Genomic DNA, 21819 nt, shown 5'->3' on the forward strand with positions numbered 1-21819 from the left:
GACACTTTGTTTTTAGAAACAACACACACTGCTCAAAGGAACGAAACGGAGCGACTTCCTTACTGCTGTGACCACGTGACCGCAGAGTGGGAAGGAGATAGGGGGGGAGGATCTCTCTCTCTCTCTCTCTCTCTCTCTCTCTCTCTCTCTCTCTCTCTCTCTCTCTCTCTCTCTCTCTCTCTCTCTCTCTCTCTCTCTCTCTCTCTCTCTAAAATAGCGCACTGAGCGCACTGTGCAATGCAAACTAATAGGCGAGTGCGCTCCCGGTGCGCATTTCCGAACGCACCCTAACGCCAGGGCTCCACTGGGCGCGTCTGCGTCGCATCTGCGTCGCGTCTCCGTCAGCGTCGGGAATGTGCCCTTTTAATCAATGGAGGGTGGCTCCACTGCCCGCGTTGCGTCGCGTCTCCGTCACCATAAAATTGAACCGGTTCGTTTTTTGACGCACGCAGACGCGCCGCAGACGCGCCCAGTGGAGCCCTGGCGTAAGTCAAAAATGCAATGCAAAATATGCAATCATAATAAATACCAAAACGTTAATAATAAATACCATATTTTTAAATGCACTTTATATAATTGCTTTTTCCCCTCTCTCTCATTGCGGTGTTTTTTTTTTTACCTGATTATTATTAGAAAGACAGACATTAGTGTTCTAGTCAGTGTTCTATTATAGATTATATATTGAGCCGCAGCCCGCAGCACCATCTAGTGGATAGAGTTGCTACTACGCAGCCTCTCACTGTCCACAATATATCTTGTCTATCTTTTTGATTGATTGAAATATTTATTAACAGTTTGTAGAATTTACAGTACATTTTAAGCACAAACTCAATACAAAGACTGTCAACTGTGAGTGGACGACCCAATTAAGCATTACACTTGTTTACAACAGGGTCCACATTGTTCAATTCATCAAAACATTTAAAGACATACAGACATTTAGAGACATACAAATAGACATTTCTATGTAGCTAAAGTACAGAACAGGAATTCATCATATGGGAAGCAAAAAAGGGAAAAGATACAATATACAGTGAGGGAAAATGGGGGGGTGGGGGGGGTTCAGATTTTACAGAGGCCAGTTTCGAATTGCAGCCATCCGTAGGTGCCCTTTGAGAGCGGTTTTGAAGGAGTCAAGGGATTCACATGTCTTAATGACTGTTGGTAGGGCGTTCCACATTTTGGTGGCATAGGAGCGAAAAGAATTTAGTCCCTTGTTTGTGCCGAATCTGGGTTGTACATCATGGTTTGTTGCACTCCCTCTGGTGTTGTGGGTGTGGACTTCGTTTACATTAAGGAAGTATTTAGACAGGTACATGGGTATCTTGGTGGTGTATCGAATCTTGTGGACCAGACCCATTGCAAGATGCTGTACTCTGTCGTCGACCCTAAGCCATCCCAGCCTGTCAAAGTGGGCAGGGGTGAGGTGGGTTCTGACTGTTTGGTTCTGTTAACTGACCACCAGTTTGTTATGATAGTCAACAGTATTAGCTAGCTTTTGTGTTGTTGTTATATTGTTTTAAAACTTAAGAAGAAAACAAACTAAGCGTGCATAATTATTTAAATCACTTTACAAGCTCCTGTAGTACTGTTTATACTTGTTTCATTAACACCATTGGAAAAGCTGTTGTAACACTTATGCATCCCATGTTTATAACACATATGAACATACTGTGTATATATATATATATATATATATATATATATATATATATATATATAACATACTATTATAATATTCTCATAAATAATTATTCTCATGTATAATTATATTTATAAGCGCTGATAAATAATCACAACACATTAAAACCTTAATCATAACACATTATACACTTTATTTTTTAATGACTTATAATTTCAAGTATTATAATACTTCATGAATTGCTATGTATTCCATGTTTATAACGCATTATAAAAAAATATTATAAGAAAATATACATTTCTTATAAACATAATTAATTATATATATAAAAGTACTTGATAGTAATGATAACCTTTATCATAACACGCTTATTATACTGACTTATTAAAGGACCACTTCACCACTTTTCAACCTATCTTCATATAATAGGTCCTCACTAATAATCATGAAAGAATGGCACGATTTTTTTCTACTCTCTGTGTCTCATAGGAGGGCTGTGGGCAGTTTAGAAACCGTCTTCCAGTGACATCATCATTAGGCAGATGTTTTTTTTAAACAAGATTATTTTACAAAAATATTTCGATTTTCATTATCGTGAGAACGATGGCTTCCATTTTCGCATTGCAACTTTTCAGGACTAGAAAGCCTGCAGTTTCTAGTAGCTTGTATTCCCCATCGATGATGTCACTGGAAGACGGTTTCTGAACTGCCCACAGCCCTCCTATGAGACACAGACTGAGTAGAAACAAATTGCACCATTTTTTCATGATTATTAGTGAGGACCTATTATATGAAGATAGGTTGAAAAGTGGTGAAGTGGTCCTTTAATGTCAATTATTATAATACCTAAAACACTTTGTGTTTGAAATAGACACTCATGCTTTCTAGGGTGTGATGTGGGGCCCTAAAGATGATTACAAAATCAATATCAACATCCTAATACTGTCCTATACTTCGATATGGAGGGGGGTGAAATTATGACAGGCAGTTGCTCCTGTCAAAATATGACCCCAGTCAAAAAACCTCTCTGTTTTAGACAATATAGTGCTTTTTAGGGTATGATTTGGGGCCCTAAAGATGATTACAAAATCAATATCAACATCATACTCTCAAAATATGACCCCCCCAGTCAAAAACACTTTGTGTTCGAAATAGACAGGTGTGATTTGGGGTGCTAACTGCTAAGTAATGAATACAAAATGAATAAAGACATGTATTTATAGAGTAAGGGTAACCTTTATTCACATAACTGTACACATTAAACAGTTTTTTTTGGCTTTGGCAATTTATCAAAATGGTGAGGTTTCCAGCTGCAGACTGGTCAAACAAAAAATATTTTACATGTTTTATTCACGCTTCCAAAAAAAGAGTACACTGACAAAATGTACAAGAAATTGACATGCTATTAAGGCAGTGCTACTCAAAGTGGGGTCCGGGGACCTTTCAGGGGTCCTTGAGTGGGTTCCCCCCCCCCCCCCAGAGATAAATGATGGATAGTTAGAAATAGGAACCAAATAAATGAGACACGGATGTGGCTGTAACTCTGAAAGTGTACAAATGGAACCAAATGGACCCCAAACGAGTCCATTTGGTTCCATTTGTACACTTTCAGAGTTATGGCGGTGGCGGTACTGTATGCGGTCTAAAAGTTTCTCATTCTCAAAGTGTCACCAGGGAAGGTTTTGGTGTTAGCTATTGAAAAATAGCAGATCTACAAGCTCATAGCGCGCCACCGAGTGTCGCGCTAAGAGCTTGTAGGTCTGCTATTTTTGGAAAAAAAAATCAAAGAACGACTGACATAGAAACATAGCTTTTTCAGAAAACTGTCAGGATGTAGAATCTGATCTCAGGTCAGAATGGGTTAAAAAAAAAAATTGACATTCTTTGAAAATGTTTAAATATTTGTTTTGGTGACATTTTTAACACCACAACTCTTGTATGGGGTCCTCCTCCTTGGCACAACATCTTTTCAGATGGGGGGGGGGGGGGGGGGGGGGTCTGCAGCCAAATGCACATTCATTTAGGGGTTCTTTGGCAGGAAAACGTTTGAGAATAGAGCACCGAAGTCCTGACGTAACTCGCTCATCCCTTCGATTCCCCTGGTTCGCGGAAGTAATTTCTCTATGGAGAATAACATGGGGTGATCTTAATATAGTCTACTATAAGCGTTGTGGTCCAAAAATAAACAAGCTGTCTCGGCGTTATTGTCAGGGAGGTGTCTCTGTATCGTTTGCAACAGTCAGTCACTCATATATGAGTCTAAGTCTGCTTCTAGCGAAAATCTAACTAATTCAGCAGCAGTAACATTAGCGTTTTCTCTCGGTCAGTTGATTCTTCATATCCATATGAGTGAAGAGGCCGGTGTGACATGTTTATTTTTCAAACACAGTTCTTATATGAAGAAATCTAAAAATCCTCCTATGGCGATTTCAATGCAACTAAACAAATACATGAACCTGGGGACTGACGCCCTCTACTGAAAGTGGCGTCAGACTTCGGTGCTCTATAAGTCTGCTATTTTTGAAAAAGCGTAAAAAAAGGCAGCACACATCTTTGAATACACAATTCTTTCAGAGCGAACGTTTTTATTTCGACGTCGTCAGGCCTAAATGGGAGAATAAGGCACAAGGAAACACAGTGTACAGCGCTCCACCGGTGGGATATACTGCGATTAGTGGCACTCCTCGACATGGCAAAAGTGTGCTATAGTTCACACTATAGCACAGAATGATTGTATCATTCATAACAACACACTAACACACTCAATTCAGCATGTATTAATAATCCAAGTGTGAGAAACACAGGCTTCAGGGGAGCCAGCTACAAGCCTATACCTTAAAGGTTTTATGACATTCATTTTCATTTATTTTTCTTTTTTCTTTTAGGTTTTATGACCTCAATTACACCCAAGTAAGAAGTTTTCTTTGGGGTTTGGAAGCCTTTTGAGCTACAATGAAAACAGGCAACACAGTGAAACAGTGACATCTGCTGGCAAATCCCATTGACATATATGGGATTTGCATTTTGCAGTAAGTGATGTCACTTACTGCCGGCAAATCAGAGCACCTGTTTGAGCCAGAAAACCCCAGATCACAGAAAATCTACTGAATGTTAAAAGTTCATGTTTTTTGGGTACAATTGAGATTAGAAAACCTAAAAAAAATAAGAACAATTCCAAAACCTTTTTTTTAATGTCACAATCCCTTTAAATAATAGGCTACAATATTCCTCAGTTGAAGTAATCTTTGACCACCACAGCTGCTTGTTGTGATGCACTTACAGTACGACTTTGATCTTCATCTTCATGTACAGTATAGGGGTTGTTTTGGGGTGGGGCAGGGCCGTCATTTATTATTATCTTCACACCTCGAATGTCTGTCTGCTCTGTTATTTGCGTGCAGACGTACACAAACGTACACAAACATTATATGACAAACTGGATAACATAATCATCTGATGCACATGCAGCGCCTCAATCGGCAGGATCCGTCACGTGACATTTTTGCCTTGCCATCCTTCCTGCCTTCCTGGTTGTTGTTTATTGATAAACTGGATCTCCTCAGAACCCATGCGTACTGTAGGGTGTACAGTAGGCAGCTGTACAGTACAGCAGTCAAACACTACAACATGTGTTCTGTTTGACCCGTGTATTACTGTAGGGTGTAGGCAGCTGTACAGTACAGCAGTCAAACACTACACAACATGTGTTCTGTTTGACCCGTGTATTACTGTAGGGTGTAGGCAGCTGTACGGCAGTCAAACACTACAACATGTGTTCTGTTTGACCTGTGTATTACTGTAGGGTGTAGGCAGCTGTACAGCAGTCAAACACTACAACATGTGTTCTGTTTGACCCGTGTATTACTGTAGGGTGTACAGTAGGCAGCTGTACAGCAGTCAAACACTACAACATGTGTTCTGTTTGACCCGTGTATTACTGTAGGGTGTACAGTAGGCAGCTGTACAGCAGTCAAACACTACAACATGTGTTCTGTTTGACCCGTGTATTACTGTAGGGTGTACAGTAGGCAGCTGTACAGCAGTCAAACACTACAACATGTGTTCTGTTTGACCCGTGTATTACTGTAGGGTGTACAGTAGGCAGCTGTACAGCAGTCAAACACTATAACATGTGTTCTGTTTGACCCGTGTATTACTGTAGGGTGTAGGCAGCTGTACAGCAGTCAAACACTACAACATGTGTTCTGTTTGACCCGTGTATTACTGTAGGGTGTAGGCAGCTGTACAGCAGTCAAACACTACAACATGTGTTCTGTTTGACCCGTGTATTACTATAGGGTGTAGGCAGCTGTACAGCAGTCAAACACTACAACATGTGTTCTGTTTGACCCGTGTATTACTGTAGGGTGTAGGCAGCTGTACGGCAGTCAAACACTACAACATGTGTTCTGTTTGACCCGTGTATTACTGTAGGGTGTAGGCAGCTGTACAGCAGTCAAACACTATACAACATGTGTTCTGTTTGACCTGTGTATTACTGTAGGGTGTAGGCAGCTGTACGGCAGTCAAACACTACAACATGTGTTCTGTTTGACCCGTGTATTACTGTAGGGTGTAGGCAGCTGTACAGCAGTCAAACACTACAACATGTGTTCTGTTTGACCCGTGTATTACTGTACGGTGTAGGCAGCTGTACAGCAGTCAAACACTACACAACATGTGTTCTGTTTGACCCGTGTATTACTGTAGGGTGTAGGCAGCTGTACAGCAGTCAAACACTACACAACATGTGTTCTGTTTGACCCGTGTATTACTGTAGGGTGTAGGCAGCTGTACAGCAGTCAAACACTACACAACATGTGTTCTGTTTGACCCGTGTATTACTGTAGGGTATAGGCAGCTGTACAGCAGTCAAACACTACACAACATGTGTTCTGTTTGACCCGTGTATTACTGTAGGGTATAGGCAGCTGTACAGCAGTCAAACACTACAACATGTGTTCTGTTTGACCCGTGTATTACTGTAGGGTGTAGGCAGCTGTACAGCAGTCAAACACTACAACATGTGTTCTGTTTGACCTGTGTATTACTGTAGGGTGTAGGCAGCTGTACGGCAGTCAAACACTACAACATGTGTTCTGTTTGACCTGTGTATTACTGTAGGGTATAGGCAGCTGTACAGCAGTCAAACACTACACAACATGTGTTCTGTTTGACCTGTGTATTATAGTCACGCTGGTTTTTGGTTCTTTTGAAAAAAAACTAAAATACAAAAACATACATCATGACATGAGATGAAGCCTCGGAACTCAGATGACACTGTGAAGGGCACGCGTGTCTTTGTCTGAAAGACATGTCTAACGTTTAAAGCTTGGCAGACAATTTACAGTTAGGACATCATATATATAACCAACATCTCTTCATGTTTCTTGTTCGTTTTGACTTTAAAAACCAAATAATGTTTGGTTCAAAGATTGTGTATACTAGTCTGACAGCTGGCCTGTTGCCTGTTGAATGAATGAATGAATGAATGAATGAATGAATGAATGAATGAATGAATGAACGAACAGTGCAGTCAGGAGGAACTCTCTGCATCATCAGGTTTACTGGCAGGTGTTGTAGATCTGGATCTGCTTGTTGATATCGTTGAGGATCCCTCTCATCTTGTCCTCCAGGCCGTCCAGCTGCCGAGCTTTCCCCTCCAGCCGCCTCTGGTTCTCCTCGTATTCCTTCTCCAGCTCTGTGGACACAGAATGACTGTGTTAGTGTAACAGACACAGAGGACACAGACTGACTGTGTTAGTGTAACAGACACACAGGACACAGAATGACTGTGTTAGTGTAACAGACACACAGGACACAGAATGACTGTGTTAGTGTAACAGACACACAGGACACAGAATGACTGTGTTAGTGTAACAGACACACAGGACACAGAATGACTGTGTTAGTGTAACAGACACAGAGGACACAGAATGACTGTGTTAGTGTAACAGACACAGAGGACACAGAATGACTGTGTTAGTGTAACAGACACACAGGACACAGAATGACTGTGTTAGTGTAACAGACACACAGGACACAGAATGACTGTGTTAGTGTAACAGACACAGAGGACACAGAATGACTGTGTTAGTGTAACAGACACACAGGACACAGAATGACTGTGTTAGTGTAACAGACACACAGGACACAGAATGACTGTGTTAGTGTAACAGACACACAGGACACAGAATGACTGTGTTAGTGTAACAGACACAGAGGACACAGAATGACTGTGTTAGTGTAACAGACACAGAGGACACAGAATGACTGTGTTAGTGTAACAGACACACAGAGGACACAGAATGACTGTGTTAGAGTAACAGACACACAGAGGACACAGAATGACTGTGTTAGAGTAACAGACACACAGGACACAGAATGACTGTGTTAGTGTAACAGACACAGAGGACACAGAATTACTGTGTTAGTGTAACAGACACAGAGGACACAGAATGACTGTGTTAGTGTAACAGACACACAGAGGACACAGAATGACTGTGTTAGTGTAACAGACACAGAGGACACAGAATGACTGTGTTAGTGTAACAGACACAGAGGACACAGAATTACTGTGTTAGTGTAACAGACACAGAGGACACAGAATTACTGTGTTAGTGTAACAGACACAGAGAGGACACAGAATGACTGTGTTAGTGTAACAGACACACAGGACACAGAATGACTGTGTTACTGTAACAGACACAGAGGACACAGAATGACTGGGTTACTGTAACAGACACAGAGGACACAGAATGACTGTGTTAGTGTAACAGACACACAGGACACAGAATGACTGTGTTAGAGTAACAGACACACAGGACACAGAATGACTGTGTTAGTGTAACAGACACACAGGACACAGAATGACTGTGTTAGTGTAACAGACACAGAGGACACAGAATGACTGTGTTAGTGTAACAGACACACAGGACACAGAATGACTGTGTTAGTGTAACAGACACACAGGACACAGAATGACTGTGTTAGTGTAACAGACACAGAGGACACAGAATGACTGTGTTAGTGTAACAGACACACAGAGGACACAGAATGACTGTGTTAGTGTAACAGACACACAGGACACAGAATGACTGTGTTAGTGTAACAGACACACAGGACACAGAATGACTGTGTTAGTGTAACAGACACAGAGGAACAGTGTAACAGTGGTTCCCACAAACGTTTCAGCCCGTACGTAACGTGACCCAAAACAGAAACCAGATGTTCGCACGGGGTCCCCGAACTGGTGAAAAGAGCAGCTCCTTTTCACCTGACAGGGGGGAGTTTCCCTGGTTGGACGTAGCGCGTGGAAGGAACACGTTATTCCAACCAGTTCCTTTTCCCCTCCATCAGGCGCCCCGGCTGGCCAGGGGGAGGCAGTTTAGAGACCAGGATTACTGCATGTTTTTTGTGAGGGTACCTACCTACCCTATGGGACACGGGGAGAACATGCAAACTCCACACAGAAAGGCCCTTTCGCCAACCCCGCCTTCGGGTATGGGCACTGATGACGCGGAGGAGGAAACACGCCGCCAGCACCCACAGCGCCCCGAGCGGGAATCGAACCCAGGACCTTCTAGCTGTGAGGCGACAGCACTACCAACTGTGCCACCGTGCCCCCTTTTTTTCACTACTTCTTAAATAATAGTCACAATCTGCATATAAGTATCTTTTATAAATGTGTTTATGCACAACATAAGTGTGTGTAAATGGTAAATGGTGCATTTATATAGCGCCTTTATCCAATTACATTCACCCATTCACACACTGATGCCCGGAGGAAACCATGCAAGGCACCAACCAGCACATCAGGAGCAATTTGGGGTTCAGAGTCTTGCTCAAGGACACTTCGACACTAAAGGTGGTTAAGCACACCGGCCGCGTTTTTCGGAAAACCCGATGGAGAAACGCCACTTAAAAATCCGAATTCGCGCCCGGTGTGTTCGAGACCTTATCTCTGGGGGAGCCCGGGTTCGAACTGGGAAGTGGGAACCTTGTGGTTCAAAGAGGGCACAGTTCCCAGGTTCTCTCTCTCTCTCTCCCCCTCTCCCTCCCTCTCTCCCTCTCTCCCTCCCTCTCTCCCCCTCCCACACCTGCTAGTCTTTGCAGTTTGTTCTGAGCGTCCCTCAGCAGTTCTTTGGCCTCGTCTCGGAGCCTCTCCGCTCTCTTCTTGGCGTCCTGGACGGCCTTGGCCTTGGTGTCCACGCGCTGCTGCACCTCGTGGTACTTATCCGTCAGCTGGCCGTCCAGGATCTGGGACAAAAACACAGAGGAAAACACAGCATGAATCCTGGCAGTCAGTGGCGTGCACAGACATTTAGAGAGGGGCAGGTGCTCAAGTGAAAAAAGGGCACCTTGTGCAGCGCATTCTGGGGCGGGAACCCATTTTGGTGCTTTATAGCTATTGAAAAATAGCAGACCTACAAGCTCGTAGCGCGCCACCGAGTGGCGCGCTACGAGCTTGTAGGTCTGCTATTTTTTTTTATTATCGAAGAACCACTGACATAGAAACATATAGCTTTAGATTGTGGGGGCCTAAATAATATAGTAGAAGCGTTTTTTATCAAGATTTGATCAATGTCACCGCATGGTCCACACACTACAAATTAAGAAAAAATTTGAAAACTTTTTTTTTTTTTTTTTTTTTTTTAAGAGCAAAATTGCCAAAAGGGCAAAAAATTGCCAAAAGGGCCAAACATTGCCTAGTGTCTATCTGTGCACGCCACTGAATCCTGGACGACTCCAACATTAAGCAGTGTTATTTTCGTCGACTAAAACTATAAGAAGACGAAAAATGTTCGTCGACTACCTTTTTTTCACTGACGAAAACTAAATGGAAACTAAATGAAAACTAAGCTATGATGACTAAAACTGAGACTAAATATATTGACAATTTCGTCAACAAATAAAAACTAGACTAGAAAATGTTAGGAAGGGACTAGTGGACAAGAGATCCAGTATAAGTCATTTTACACTTGGTTGCATGCTGAAAATAACTGTCATTACGACGGCATCAAGGCCCGCCGAAAAACATTTTGTTTCGACTAAATCAACTGTAGATTTAGTCGACTTAAATCTTATGACATTTAGTAGACTAAAACTAAACTAAAACTAAAAAACTACTGCCAAAAACAACACTGGGTGTAAATGTAACTGAGTACATTTATTTAAGTATTTACTGTACAATGTTGAGGTACTGTTTTACTTTACGGGAGTATTTCAACTTTTCGGTATACTTTAACTTCTATACTCCACTACATTTCAGGGGCAAATTACTTACTTTTACTCCACTACAATTATTTTTAAACTTTAGTTACTAGTTGATTGGTAGATTTCGATTACAATACAGTAAAGTTTGACCATTTGAAAATAGCCGATCTACAAGCTCACCACTCTCCACAAGATACAGTATAATGACGTAAAATAACCAAATAGACCGTTATTCAGAGAGCTAAAGATATGTTGTCAGAGCTATAAATACTACACACACGCACGCACGCACGCAAACACACACACACACACACACACACACACACACACACACACACACACACACACACACACACACACACACACACACACACACACACGCACAGTCACACACACACACACACACACACACACACACACACACACACACACACACACACACACACACACACACACACACACACACACACACACACACAGTCACACACCTGCTTGGCCTCCTCTGCCTTAGTGCGTGCCATGGTGGCGGTCTCCTCTGCCCGCGCGGCGGCCATGCTGTTGTTGGCCCTCTGGGTCTTCAGGGCGTCGATCTCTCGCCCCAGGGTGCCCAGGCGGTCCATGGCCTCGCCCAGGTCCTTCTCGCTGTTGGACGTCTCTGACTCGATCTGACCACAAGGCAGCACATAATACAGTATATATACAGTACACTGCTGGACGTCTCTGACTCGATCTGACCACAAGGCAGCACAAAATACAGTATATATACAGTACGCTGTTAGACGTCTCTGACTCGATCTGACCACAAGGCAGCACATAATACAGTATATATACAGTACACTGTTGGACGTCTCTGACTCGATCTGACCACAAGGCAGCACAAGATACAGTATATATACAGTATGCTGTTAGACGTCTCTGACTCGATCTGACCACAAGGCAGCACATAATACAGTATACAGTATACAGTACGATGATGAGCCAATTGAATTCGCTGTCTGTCTGTTCCGTTTGTTAGACCACCGTTTCCCATCTGTGGGTCACTCACGTCACGGGCCAATCTTCATGGGTCACGACTCGTAAAAATCCACTTTCTTTTCCCACATTTAAAAAAACATTCAAAAGATTTTTTTTGTGTGGCCTGGGCCATGGCTCAGCGGTCCAGGCACCTTAACCCTCGGACTGCCACCCCAATAGCAGCTTTTCAGTGCCTTCTGCCAGCTCTATTCATATTTTTAATTCATCATTTAACTTTATTTACCATTATGCTGATTTTGACCAAATATAGCGAATCTCGCTATATTTTCGGCCGGTTTTAGGTAGATTACATCGGCCGTTAGCCAAACTATAGTCAACTAGTGAAAATCACTAGAAGTGAAAGCCCTACACTGTAAATCCCTGGAACATGTGACACGTTTAAAACCTGGAACATGTGACACGTTTAAAACCTAAACACCAGTGTGTAATAATAAAGTGCCAAATGTTTATTAATGGTCATAAAATACAGTAGAACACGAGTTCACTCAAACACCTCACGAGAACACCTAGGGCTGTATTTTTCATGTCTAAAGTACCAGGTCTTATTACTAAAGACCTGGAGGCGTGGTCAATGCTCTTTGGACACTCAGAATAGCCAAATGGCATTGATTACGCCTCCAGGTCTTAAGTTAAGTAATAAGAGTAAGACCTGGTACTTAAGACACGCAAAATACAGCCCCTAGTGTTCGAATTCTAAACACCTATTTGACTGACTTTGATTGTAAAAACTAAACACGTTTATGTGTTTAAATTTAAAAAGTGTTACAGGCGATTAAACATGTTCTTCTGTTTATAATCTAAACACTGTGACACGTTTAAAAAGTGTTACAAATATGTGTTTATAACTTAAACGCTTGGGTTTAGTGTGTAGTATTACTTCAAATACTAGATACTTCAAAAGTACCGTTTTTCCACCACTGGGTGAATGATCCTACCTGCACGAGTCGAGCCTCGGTCTCCCCGATGTCAGCCTTGGCTCTAGCGATGGCCTTCTCCGCCGAGGCCTGGGCGGTCTTAGCGTCCACCAGGGCCTGTTTCACCGTCTCTGCTGTGGTCTTCACTCCCTCCGCACGATGCCTGAGGAACGCACGCACGCACACACACGCACACGCACACGCACACGCACACGCACACGCGCACACACACACACACACACACACACAGTACATTTACGTAAGTACTGTACTCAAGTACAATGTTGAGGTATTTATGCTTTACTTAGAGCTTTACGTAGCTTATGAGCTCTTTACTTAGAGCTTTACGTAGCTTATGAGCTCTTTACTTAGAGCTTTACGTAGCTTATGAGCTCTCGCTTTTGGACCACAAGTTCATGGGTTCGATCCCGGGCACCGCCAACTCAGCGTAGCGTAGCTCGTTGGCGCGGCACCGAGTGCCGTACAACAGAGCTTGTAGATCAGCTTTTCTTTTTTTTTCTCGTGAAAATGTGGGGCAAATCTTTACTGAAATCTTTGCTTTTGGGAGGCAGTCCCAGTGGAACAACATATTTTCAGATGGGGGTCAAATACGGCCAAATACATTACATTTTTGGGGACCTTGACATGAAAAAGGTTGAGGGTTGGGGGGGCGGCGGTGGCTCAGGGGATAGAGTGCCTGGATGGTAACCGTAAGGTTGCCAGTTCGAACCCGGGCTCCCCCAGAGTTACTGTCGAAGTGTCCTTGAGCAAGACACTGAACCCCTAATTGCTCCTGATGTGCTAGTTGGTGCCTTGCATGGTTTCCGCTGCCATCGGTGTATGAATGTGTGTGTGAATGGGTGAATGTAATGCACAATCTCTGTAAAGCGCCTTGGATAAAGGCGCTATATAAATGCACCATTTAACATTTACCATTTTGAGCACCGCTGACATAGAAACATAGGGTTTTAACCCTGTGAGCACCACTGACATAGAAACATGAGGTTTAACCCTGTGAGAACCACTGACATAGAAACATAGGGTTTTCCAGAAAAATGTCAGGATTTAGAAGCCATCTTTTTAGAATCGTCCTCGGGTCTAAATGGGTTTAAATGTCACCGAACAGAAGGACTGAAGCCCAACACACACCGGGTGAACAGTATAGGACTGAAGCCCAACACACACCGGGTGAACAGTATAGGACTGAAGCCCAACACACACCGGGTGAACAGAAGGACTGAAGCCCAACACACACCAGGTGAACAGTATAGGACTGAAGCCCAACACACACCAGGTGAACAGAAGGACTGAAGCCCAACACACACCAGGTGAACAGAAGGACTGAAGCCCAACACACACCGGGTGAACAGAAGGACTGAAGCCCAACACACACCGGGTGAACAGAAGGACTGAAGCCCAACACACACCGGGTGAACAGTAGGACTGAAGCGCAACACACACCGGGTGAACAGTAGGACTGAAGCCCAACACACACCGGGTGAACAGTAGGACTGAAGCCCAACACACACCGGGTGAACAGAAGGACTGAAGCCCAACACACACCGGGTGAACAGAAGGACTGAAGCCCAACACACACCGGGTGAACAGAAGGACTGAAGCCCAACACACACCGGGTGAACAGAAGGACTGAAGCCCAACACACACCGGGTGAACAGAAGGACTGAAGCCCAACACACACCGGGTGAACAGAAGGACTGAAGCCCAACACACACCGGGTGAACAGTAGGACTGAAGCCCAACACAAACCGGGTGAACAGTAGGACTGAAGCCCAACACAAACCGGGTGAACAGTAGGACTGAAGCCCAACACACACCGGGTGAACAGTAGGACTGAAGCCCAACACACACTGGGTGAACAGAAGGACTGAAGCCCAACACACACCGGGTGAACAGAAGGACTGAAGCCCAACACACACCGGGTGTGCAGCGACGCGGCAACGCCTGGAAAATAGAACAGTGGCGTATCGGAGCGTCAGGCGAGGCGTGGACGCGTGTCAGACGGAGCCGGTGTGGGATAGGTTCATTGAAAATAACGGAGGCGGCTGTTTTGACGCGCGTCGGCGTTCGCAGACTGCTCGGCCTTGCGCACGTCGTCCTGCGTCTGGTCCAGGATGGCGTCCACGTTGGAGAGGCTGCGGACGCGCTCCTTGATCTCGTCCGCCAGGTGTCTGATCTGCTGGGGCGACGCAGGGATGGACAGCTCCAACACGCGGCTCGCTATCCGCTCGATGCTGTCCGGCTCCGCGCCTTCCTCTGCACACAGAGATACAGAGTTATGTGTACAGTATATAAGACAGAGTTATGTGTACAGTATATAAGACAGAGTTATGTGTACAGTATATAAGACAGAGTTATGTGTACAGTATATAAGACAGAGTTATGTGTACAGTATATAAGACAGAGTTATGTGTACAGTATATACAGCCTTCTTCTGCACACAGAGATATATAATACAGTTATGTGTACAGTATGTACAGCCTTCTTCTGCACACAGAGATATAATACAGAGTTATGTGTACAGTATATAAGACAGAGTTATGTGTACAGTATATAATACAGTTATGTGTACAGTATTTAATACAGAGTTATGTGTACAGTATATAATACAGTTATGTGTACAGTATATAATACAGAGTTATGTGTACAGTATATAAGACAGAGTTATGTGTACAGTATATAATACAGTTATGTGTACAGTATTTAATACAGAGTTATGTGTACAGTATATAATACAGTTATGTGTACAGTATTTAATACAGAGTTATGTGTACAGTATTTAATACAGAGTTATGTGTACAGTATTTAATACAGAGTTATGTGTACAGTATTTAATACAGAGTTATGTGTACAGTATTTAATACAGAGTTATGTGTACAGCTGTGGTGTGGACTACAGTACATGATCTGGGCTGTGGTGTGGACTACAGTACATGATCTGGGCTGTGGTGTGGACTACAGTACATGATCTGGGCTGTGGTGTGGACTACAGTACATGATATGGGCTGTGGTGTGGACTACAGTACATGATCTGGGCTGTGGTGTGGACTACAGTACATGATCTGGGCTGTGGTGTGGACTACAGTACATGATCTGGGCTGTGGTGTGGACTACAGTACATGATCTGGGCTGTGGTGTGGACTACAGTACATGATCTGTGCTGTGATATCGACTACAGTACATGATCTGTGCTGTGATATCGACTACAGTACATGATCTGTGCCGTGATATCGACTACAGTACATGATCTGTGGCGTGGTGTGGACTACAGTACATGATCTGTGGCGTGGTGTGGACTACAGTACATGATCTGGGCTGTGGTGTGGACTACAGTACATGATCTGGGCTGTGGTGTGGACTACAGTACATGATCTGTGGCGTGGTGTGGACTACAGTACATGATCTGTGGCGTGGTGTGGACTACAGTACATGATCTGTGGCGTGGTGTGGACTACAGTACATGATCTGGGCTGTGGTGTGGACTACAGTAAATGATCTGGGCTGTGATATCGACTACAGTACATGATCTGTTGCGTGGTGTGGACTACAGTACATGATCTGTGGCGTGGTGTGGACTACAGTACATGATCTGGGCCGTGGTGTGGACTACAGTACATGATCTGTGGCGTGGTGTGGACTACAGTACATGATCTGGGCTGTGGTGTGGACTACAGTACATGATCTGGGCTGTGGTGTGGACTACAGTAAATTATCTGGGCTGTGATATCGACTACAGTACATGATCTGTGCCGTGATATCGACTACAGTACATGATCTGGGCCGTGGTGTGGACTACAGTACATGATCTGTGCTGTGGTGTGGACTACAGTACATGATCTGTGGCTGTGGTGTGGACTACAGTACATGATCTGGGCCGTGATATCGACTACAGTACATGATCTGGGCTGTGGTGTGGACTACAGTAAATGATCTGTGGCGTGGTGTGGACTCACGTGTGAGGAAGTCTCGTATCTGTTTGATGAGGTCTCTCAGGTCGTTGTTGGAGCGCTCCACCTTGTCCTTGGTGGCCGTGGCCTTGTCCAGAGCGGCCTGGGCTTTCCCCTTGGCCTCCTCGGCCTTGACCTTGGCCTCCGCTAGCTGCAGAGGGAAGAGACACCCGCTTACAATGTTAGCAAATTCGGGAGTTCATGAAAAAACCCCGATAATTAAGTCATTGTCGATGGATGAGTTAAAAAGAAATCACACCCGTGTGAACCGAGTGGTGCAACCCCCCCCCCCCCCCCCTTCCTCTCTCTCTCAGCAGGCAACAGTGCAGCACTGTCTCTCTCTATCTCTGTTTCTGCATGGCACAACAGCGCCCCTACTGGTACTCATACTGTTGCTCATACAATACATACATAGGTGACAGGTGAAAAACAAAAGGTTGTACCTTGGTATAGAGTCCGTCCACCTCCCCCATGGCGGTGTTGAGCTCCGTCTCTGCGTCTCTGGCCCTCTTCAGGGCGTGTTCGGCCTTGGACACGGCTCCGTTGCAGTTCAGACCCCCACAGTGGCGCTGGCCCTCGTCGTCGCGACAGCCCGCCCCGCCACAGGGACTCTCTCCGCAGGGGGCGTCGCCCGGAGCCCCGCACACCTGGAGGGACAGCGGGTGTTATATATATACAGGCGCCACTTATATTTGTGACCTAGATTTGACTGAGACACTGCCATCGCGCAACCTCCACCTTTTTCTTTTTTTATAAAGGTAATAGCACAGGCAGACTCTTCACATGCTACTAGAGCATGTCTGAAATAAGTGTCAGACATGTAAATATGAAATAAATGCTTAAACATGTAGCTGTAATGTTAGAGACCACAGAAGACATGTAAATATGAAATAAATGCTTAAACATGTAGCTAGGTGTAATGTTAGAGACCACAGAAGACATGTAAATATGAAATAAATGCTTAAACATGTAGCTGTAATGTTAGAGACCACAGAAGACATGTAAATATGAAATAAATGCTTAAACATGTAGCTGTAATGTTAGAGACCACAGAAGACATGTAAATATGAAATAAATGCTTAAACATGTAGCTAGGTGTAATGTTAGCGACCACATCAGACATGTAAATATGAAATAAATGCTTAAACATGTAGCTGTAATGTTAGAGACCACAGAAGACATGTAAATATGAAATAAATGCTTAAACATGTAGCTAGGTGTAATGTTAGAGACCACAGAAGACATGTAAATATGAAATAAATGCTTAAACATGTAGCTGTAATGTTAGAGACCACAGAAGACATGTAAATATGAAATAAATGCTTAAACATGTAGCTAGGTGTAATGTTAGAGACCACAGAAGACATGTAAATATGAAATAAATGCTTAAACATGTAGCTGTAATGTTAGAGACCACAGAAGACATGTAAATATGAAATAAATGCTTAAACATGTAGCTGTAATGTTAGAGACCACAGAAGACATGTAAATATGAAATAAATGCTTAAACATGTAGCTAGGTGTAATGTTAGAGACCACAGCAGACATGTAAATATGAAATAAATGCTTAAACATGTAGCTGTAATGTTAGAGACCACAGAAGACATGTAAATATGAAATAAATGCTTAAACATGTAGCTAGGTGTAATGTTAGAGACCACAGAAGACATGTAAATATGAAATAAATGCTTAAACATGTAGCTAGGTGTAATGCTAGAGACCACAGAAGACATGTAAATATGAAATAAATGCTTAAACATGTAGCTAGGTGTAATGTTAGAGACCACAGAAGACATGTAAATATGAAATAAATGCTTAAACATGTAGCTAGGTGTAATGTTAGAGACCACAGAAGACATGTAAATATGAAATAAATGCTTAAACATGTAGCTATAGGTGTAACGTTAGAGACCACAGAAGACATGTAAATATGAAATAAATGCTTAAACATGTAGCTATAGGTGTAACGTTAGAGACCACAGAAGACATGTAAATATGAAATAAATGCTTAAACATGTAGCTGTAATGTTAGAGACCACAGAAGACATGTAAATATGAAATAAATGCTTAAACATGTAGCTAGGTGTAATGTTAGAGACCACAGAAGTGAACCTTTCAAGCCTGTTTTCTCAACTCGCTGTTTCTCTGCAAGACATTAATTACTCTATAAGTCATATTTCATATGACATGACAAAACGAGAATTTAACCCCTTTTGGTGTTTTAAACATTATGTTATAATTTAGCTATTGAAAAATAGCAGATCTGCAAGCTACGAACTTGTAGGTCTGCTATTTTTGAAAAATCAACGTCAGGCCTGAATGGGTTAAAAAAATCCCATGGCAGTCCATCAGTCACATTGGGACACATTTTGTATTTATATTGATAACGCTCGGGATTCAAACTCGGGTCTCCCGCCTGAAAGTCCAATATCTCATTTAACCCATTCTGACCTGAGATCAGATTCATACGAGGTTTCCACTGGACACACACTGGTCTGATCAACCCATTCTGACCTGAGATCAGATTCTAAAAAAATGTCAGTCGTTCTTCGATTTTTCAAAAATAGCAGACCTACAAGCTCGTATCGCGCCACTCGGTGGCGCGATATGAGCTTGTAGATCTGCTATTTTTCAATAGCTAAAGCATAACATGATGCTAACACCAAAATGGGTGCCCGGTCAGAATGGGTGAATATGCCTAAAGGGCGACATTGGACAACCTTTATAGAGCACCGAAGTCTGACGTCACTTCCAGTAGAGGGCGTCAGTCCCCAGGTTCATGTATTTGTTTAGTTGCATTGAAATCCCCATTGAGGCGATTTGAGATCGCCTCATATAACAACTGTGTTTGAAAAATAAACGTGTCACCCCGGCCGCTTCACTCATATGGATATGAAGAATCAACTGACTGAGAGAAAACGCTAATGTTACTGCTGCTGAATTAGTTAGATTTTCGCTAGAAGCAGACTGTATCATATATGAGTGACTGACTGTTGCAAACGATACAGAGACACCTCCCCGACAATAACGCAGAGACAGCTTTGTTTATTTTTGGACCACAACGCTTATAGTAGACGATATTAAGATCACCCCATGTTATTCTCCATAGAGAAATTACTTCCGCGAACCAGGGGAATCGTCGGGATGAGCGAGTTACGTCAGGTCTTCGGTGCTCTATTAAAGTCCTATATCGCCTAGGACAACATCGAGCGATCCCTTAGTTTATAATGGTAATTGCATTTATATAGGGCGCAGTCCCGCCCCCTCGAGAGACCCGGTTCATAGACGTTTACGCCGCGGACAAAGCCAACTCTTGTCGTGACAATAAACAGAATGTTTCGGGCCAAACAAAGAATTAGAAAGTACTGTAGAAAAAAACGGCAGGTTACAACACTTTTTTTGTTTTTCTTTGTAATTATTTGTTTGGTCCAAAATATTGTGTTTGTTGTCATGATTTGTCATGACAAGAGTTGGCTTTGTACGACGCTTAAAAGTTCTTTAAAATAAATACGTTTTGAAATGTCTATGGGAAAAAAATCCTGGGCCTGGCGACGTCATGAAAGAGGGCGGGACTGCGACGCTCTATAGCACCTTTATCCAAGGCGCTTTACATAGATTGTGTATCCATTCACACACACATTCATACACCGATGGCGGCGGAAACCATGCAAGGCACCAACCAGCACATCAGGAGCAATTAGGGGTTCAGTGTCTTGCTCAAGGACACTTCGACAGTAACTCTGGGGGAGCCCGGGTTCGAACTGGCAACCTTGCGGTTACCATCCAGCCACTCTACCCCTGAACCACCGCCGCCCCATAATGCATCCAGCATCGCTATATAGAATCATTGGTACCGGTTCTGTAGGCCAGGGTGCTATTCAAGCACCCTGTCCTAACGGACCTAACGGACCTATAACGGACTTAACGGACCTTCTCATTGATCTTCTTCATGTCCAGGCCCGCGGCGCGGGCGTTGAGGTCCCCCAGGGCCCGCTTGTTGAGGGCGTTCTTGCGGTTGAAGTCGTCCTTCTTGGCGCTGATGAGCCTCTCGGTGCGTCGGCGCGTGTCGGCCGACTGGCTGACGGCGCTGGGCTTGGCCGTGGTGGAGGCGTTGGCCCGGCGCTCCGCGTCGCGAGACGTGTTGTAGGAGCTGCGGATGCTGTCGTACGCACCTGGGGGGGGGGGGGGGGGGTCAGAGAATATATTAACTCATTTAGAACTGAGAGCAGATTCTACAAAACGTCTTGTAAATCCTGACAGTTTTCTGAAAACCCTTGTGTTTCTATATCGGTGGTTCTAAAACTATTTGATGTCAAGGACCCAAAAAAATAATAATTGGCCCCCCATCTGAAAATATGTTGTTCCAGGGAACAACCCCCCCCCCCCCCTCCCCTCCCAGAAGCAAAGATTTGAGTTAAAAACGCTCGCTCTGAAAGAATATATATTCAAAGATATGCAGTGTTGATTTTATCGACTAAAACTAAGACAAAACATTTTTGTCGACTACTGATGAAACTAAATGGAAACTAAATGAAAACTAAGCTAAAATGTTAAGAAGGGACTAGTGGACAAGAGATCCAGTATAAGTCATTAGTGTAGTATAGTTGGTTGCATGCTGAAAATAGCCGATCACAACGTGACGCGCTGCGACGTGTTGTGAGCTTGTAGATCGGCTATTTTCAGCAAGTGTAAAAACTGTCATTACGACGGCATCAAGGCCCACCAAAATACATTTTAGTCGACTAAATCAACTGTAGATTTAGTCGACTAAAACTAGACTAACACTAAGACATTCCAGGTGACTAAAAAGTGACTAAAACTAAATGAAAACTATTAACCCATTCTGACCGGGCACCCATTTTGGTGTTGGCATCATGTCGTGCTTTAGCTATTGAAAAATAGCAGATCTACAAGCTCATATCGCGCCACCGAGTGGCGCGATACGAGCTTGTAGGTCTGCTATTTTTGAAAAATCGAAGACACTTTTTTAGAATCTGATCTCAGGTCAGAATGGGTTAATACTGAAACTGTCAGGATGTAATAGACAT

The 21819-nt window shown here is 43.5% G+C and overlaps 2 protein-coding genes across 3 annotated transcripts in view; both read right to left on the bottom strand.

Annotated features, from left to right (window-relative positions):
- Positions 1 to 6079: 6079 nt before the first annotated feature.
- Positions 6080 to 14030, bottom strand: LOC310862299 (laminin subunit beta-2-like). Of its 2 annotated transcripts, XR_014569549.1 has the most exons (5): positions 12829 to 14030; positions 11347 to 11523; positions 9742 to 9901; positions 6821 to 7343; positions 6080 to 6130 (listed from the first exon to the last, which is right to left on the bottom strand). XR_014569549.1 is itself a non-coding variant. In XM_083770132.1 (4 exons), exons 1-4 carry the CDS (start codon positions 13060 to 13062, stop codon positions 7207 to 7209), a joined length of 708 nt encoding a protein of 235 aa, XP_083626258.1. In that variant the 5' UTR covers positions 13063 to 14030; the 3' UTR covers positions 6489 to 7206. The 2 variants fall into 2 exon arrangements, 1 of the variants encoding a protein (XP_083626258.1); XM_083770132.1 differs by lacking the exon at positions 6080 to 6130 and having other exon boundaries at positions 6489 to 7343.
- Positions 14031 to 14734: 704 nt separating this feature from the next.
- The window catches only part of lamb2 (laminin, beta 2 (laminin S)), a gene marked incomplete at its 5' end in the record, with an annotated part of 71862 nt that continues 64777 nt past the window's right edge, over positions 14735 to 21819 (bottom strand). Inside the window, 4 exons of the mRNA XM_083769893.1 lie at positions 14735 to 15081; positions 16778 to 16922; positions 17215 to 17418; positions 20702 to 20943. Of these exons, the coding sequence (XP_083626019.1) occupies positions 14849 to 15081; positions 16778 to 16922; positions 17215 to 17418; positions 20702 to 20943 (824 nt within the window). The 3' untranslated portion in view covers positions 14735 to 14848. The remainder of the gene's footprint in view (positions 15082 to 16777; positions 16923 to 17214; positions 17419 to 20701; positions 20944 to 21819) is intronic.

The sequence above is a fragment of the Protomyctophum parallelum genome (genome assembly GCF_964188405.1).
Source record: "Protomyctophum parallelum genome assembly, chromosome: 7".
NCBI classification, from domain to species: Eukaryota; Metazoa; Chordata; class Actinopteri; order Myctophiformes; family Myctophidae; genus Protomyctophum; species Protomyctophum parallelum.

Excerpts from the sequence above, each read along its gene's own strand:
- LOC310862299 (XM_083770132.1), bottom strand. The coding sequence starts at position 13,062 with ATGTACTGTGTGTGTGTGTGTGTGTGTGTGTGCGCGTGTGCGTGTGCG. Across the intron at positions 11,524-12,828 it reads CCGAGGCTCGACTCGTGCAG|ATCGAGTCAGAGACGTCCAA; the intron begins GTAGGATCATTC and ends CCTTGTGGTCAG. Across the intron at positions 7,344-9,741 it reads CAAACTGCAAAGACTAGCAG|AGCTGGAGAAGGAATACGAG; the intron begins GTGTGGGAGGGG and ends CTGTGTCCACAG.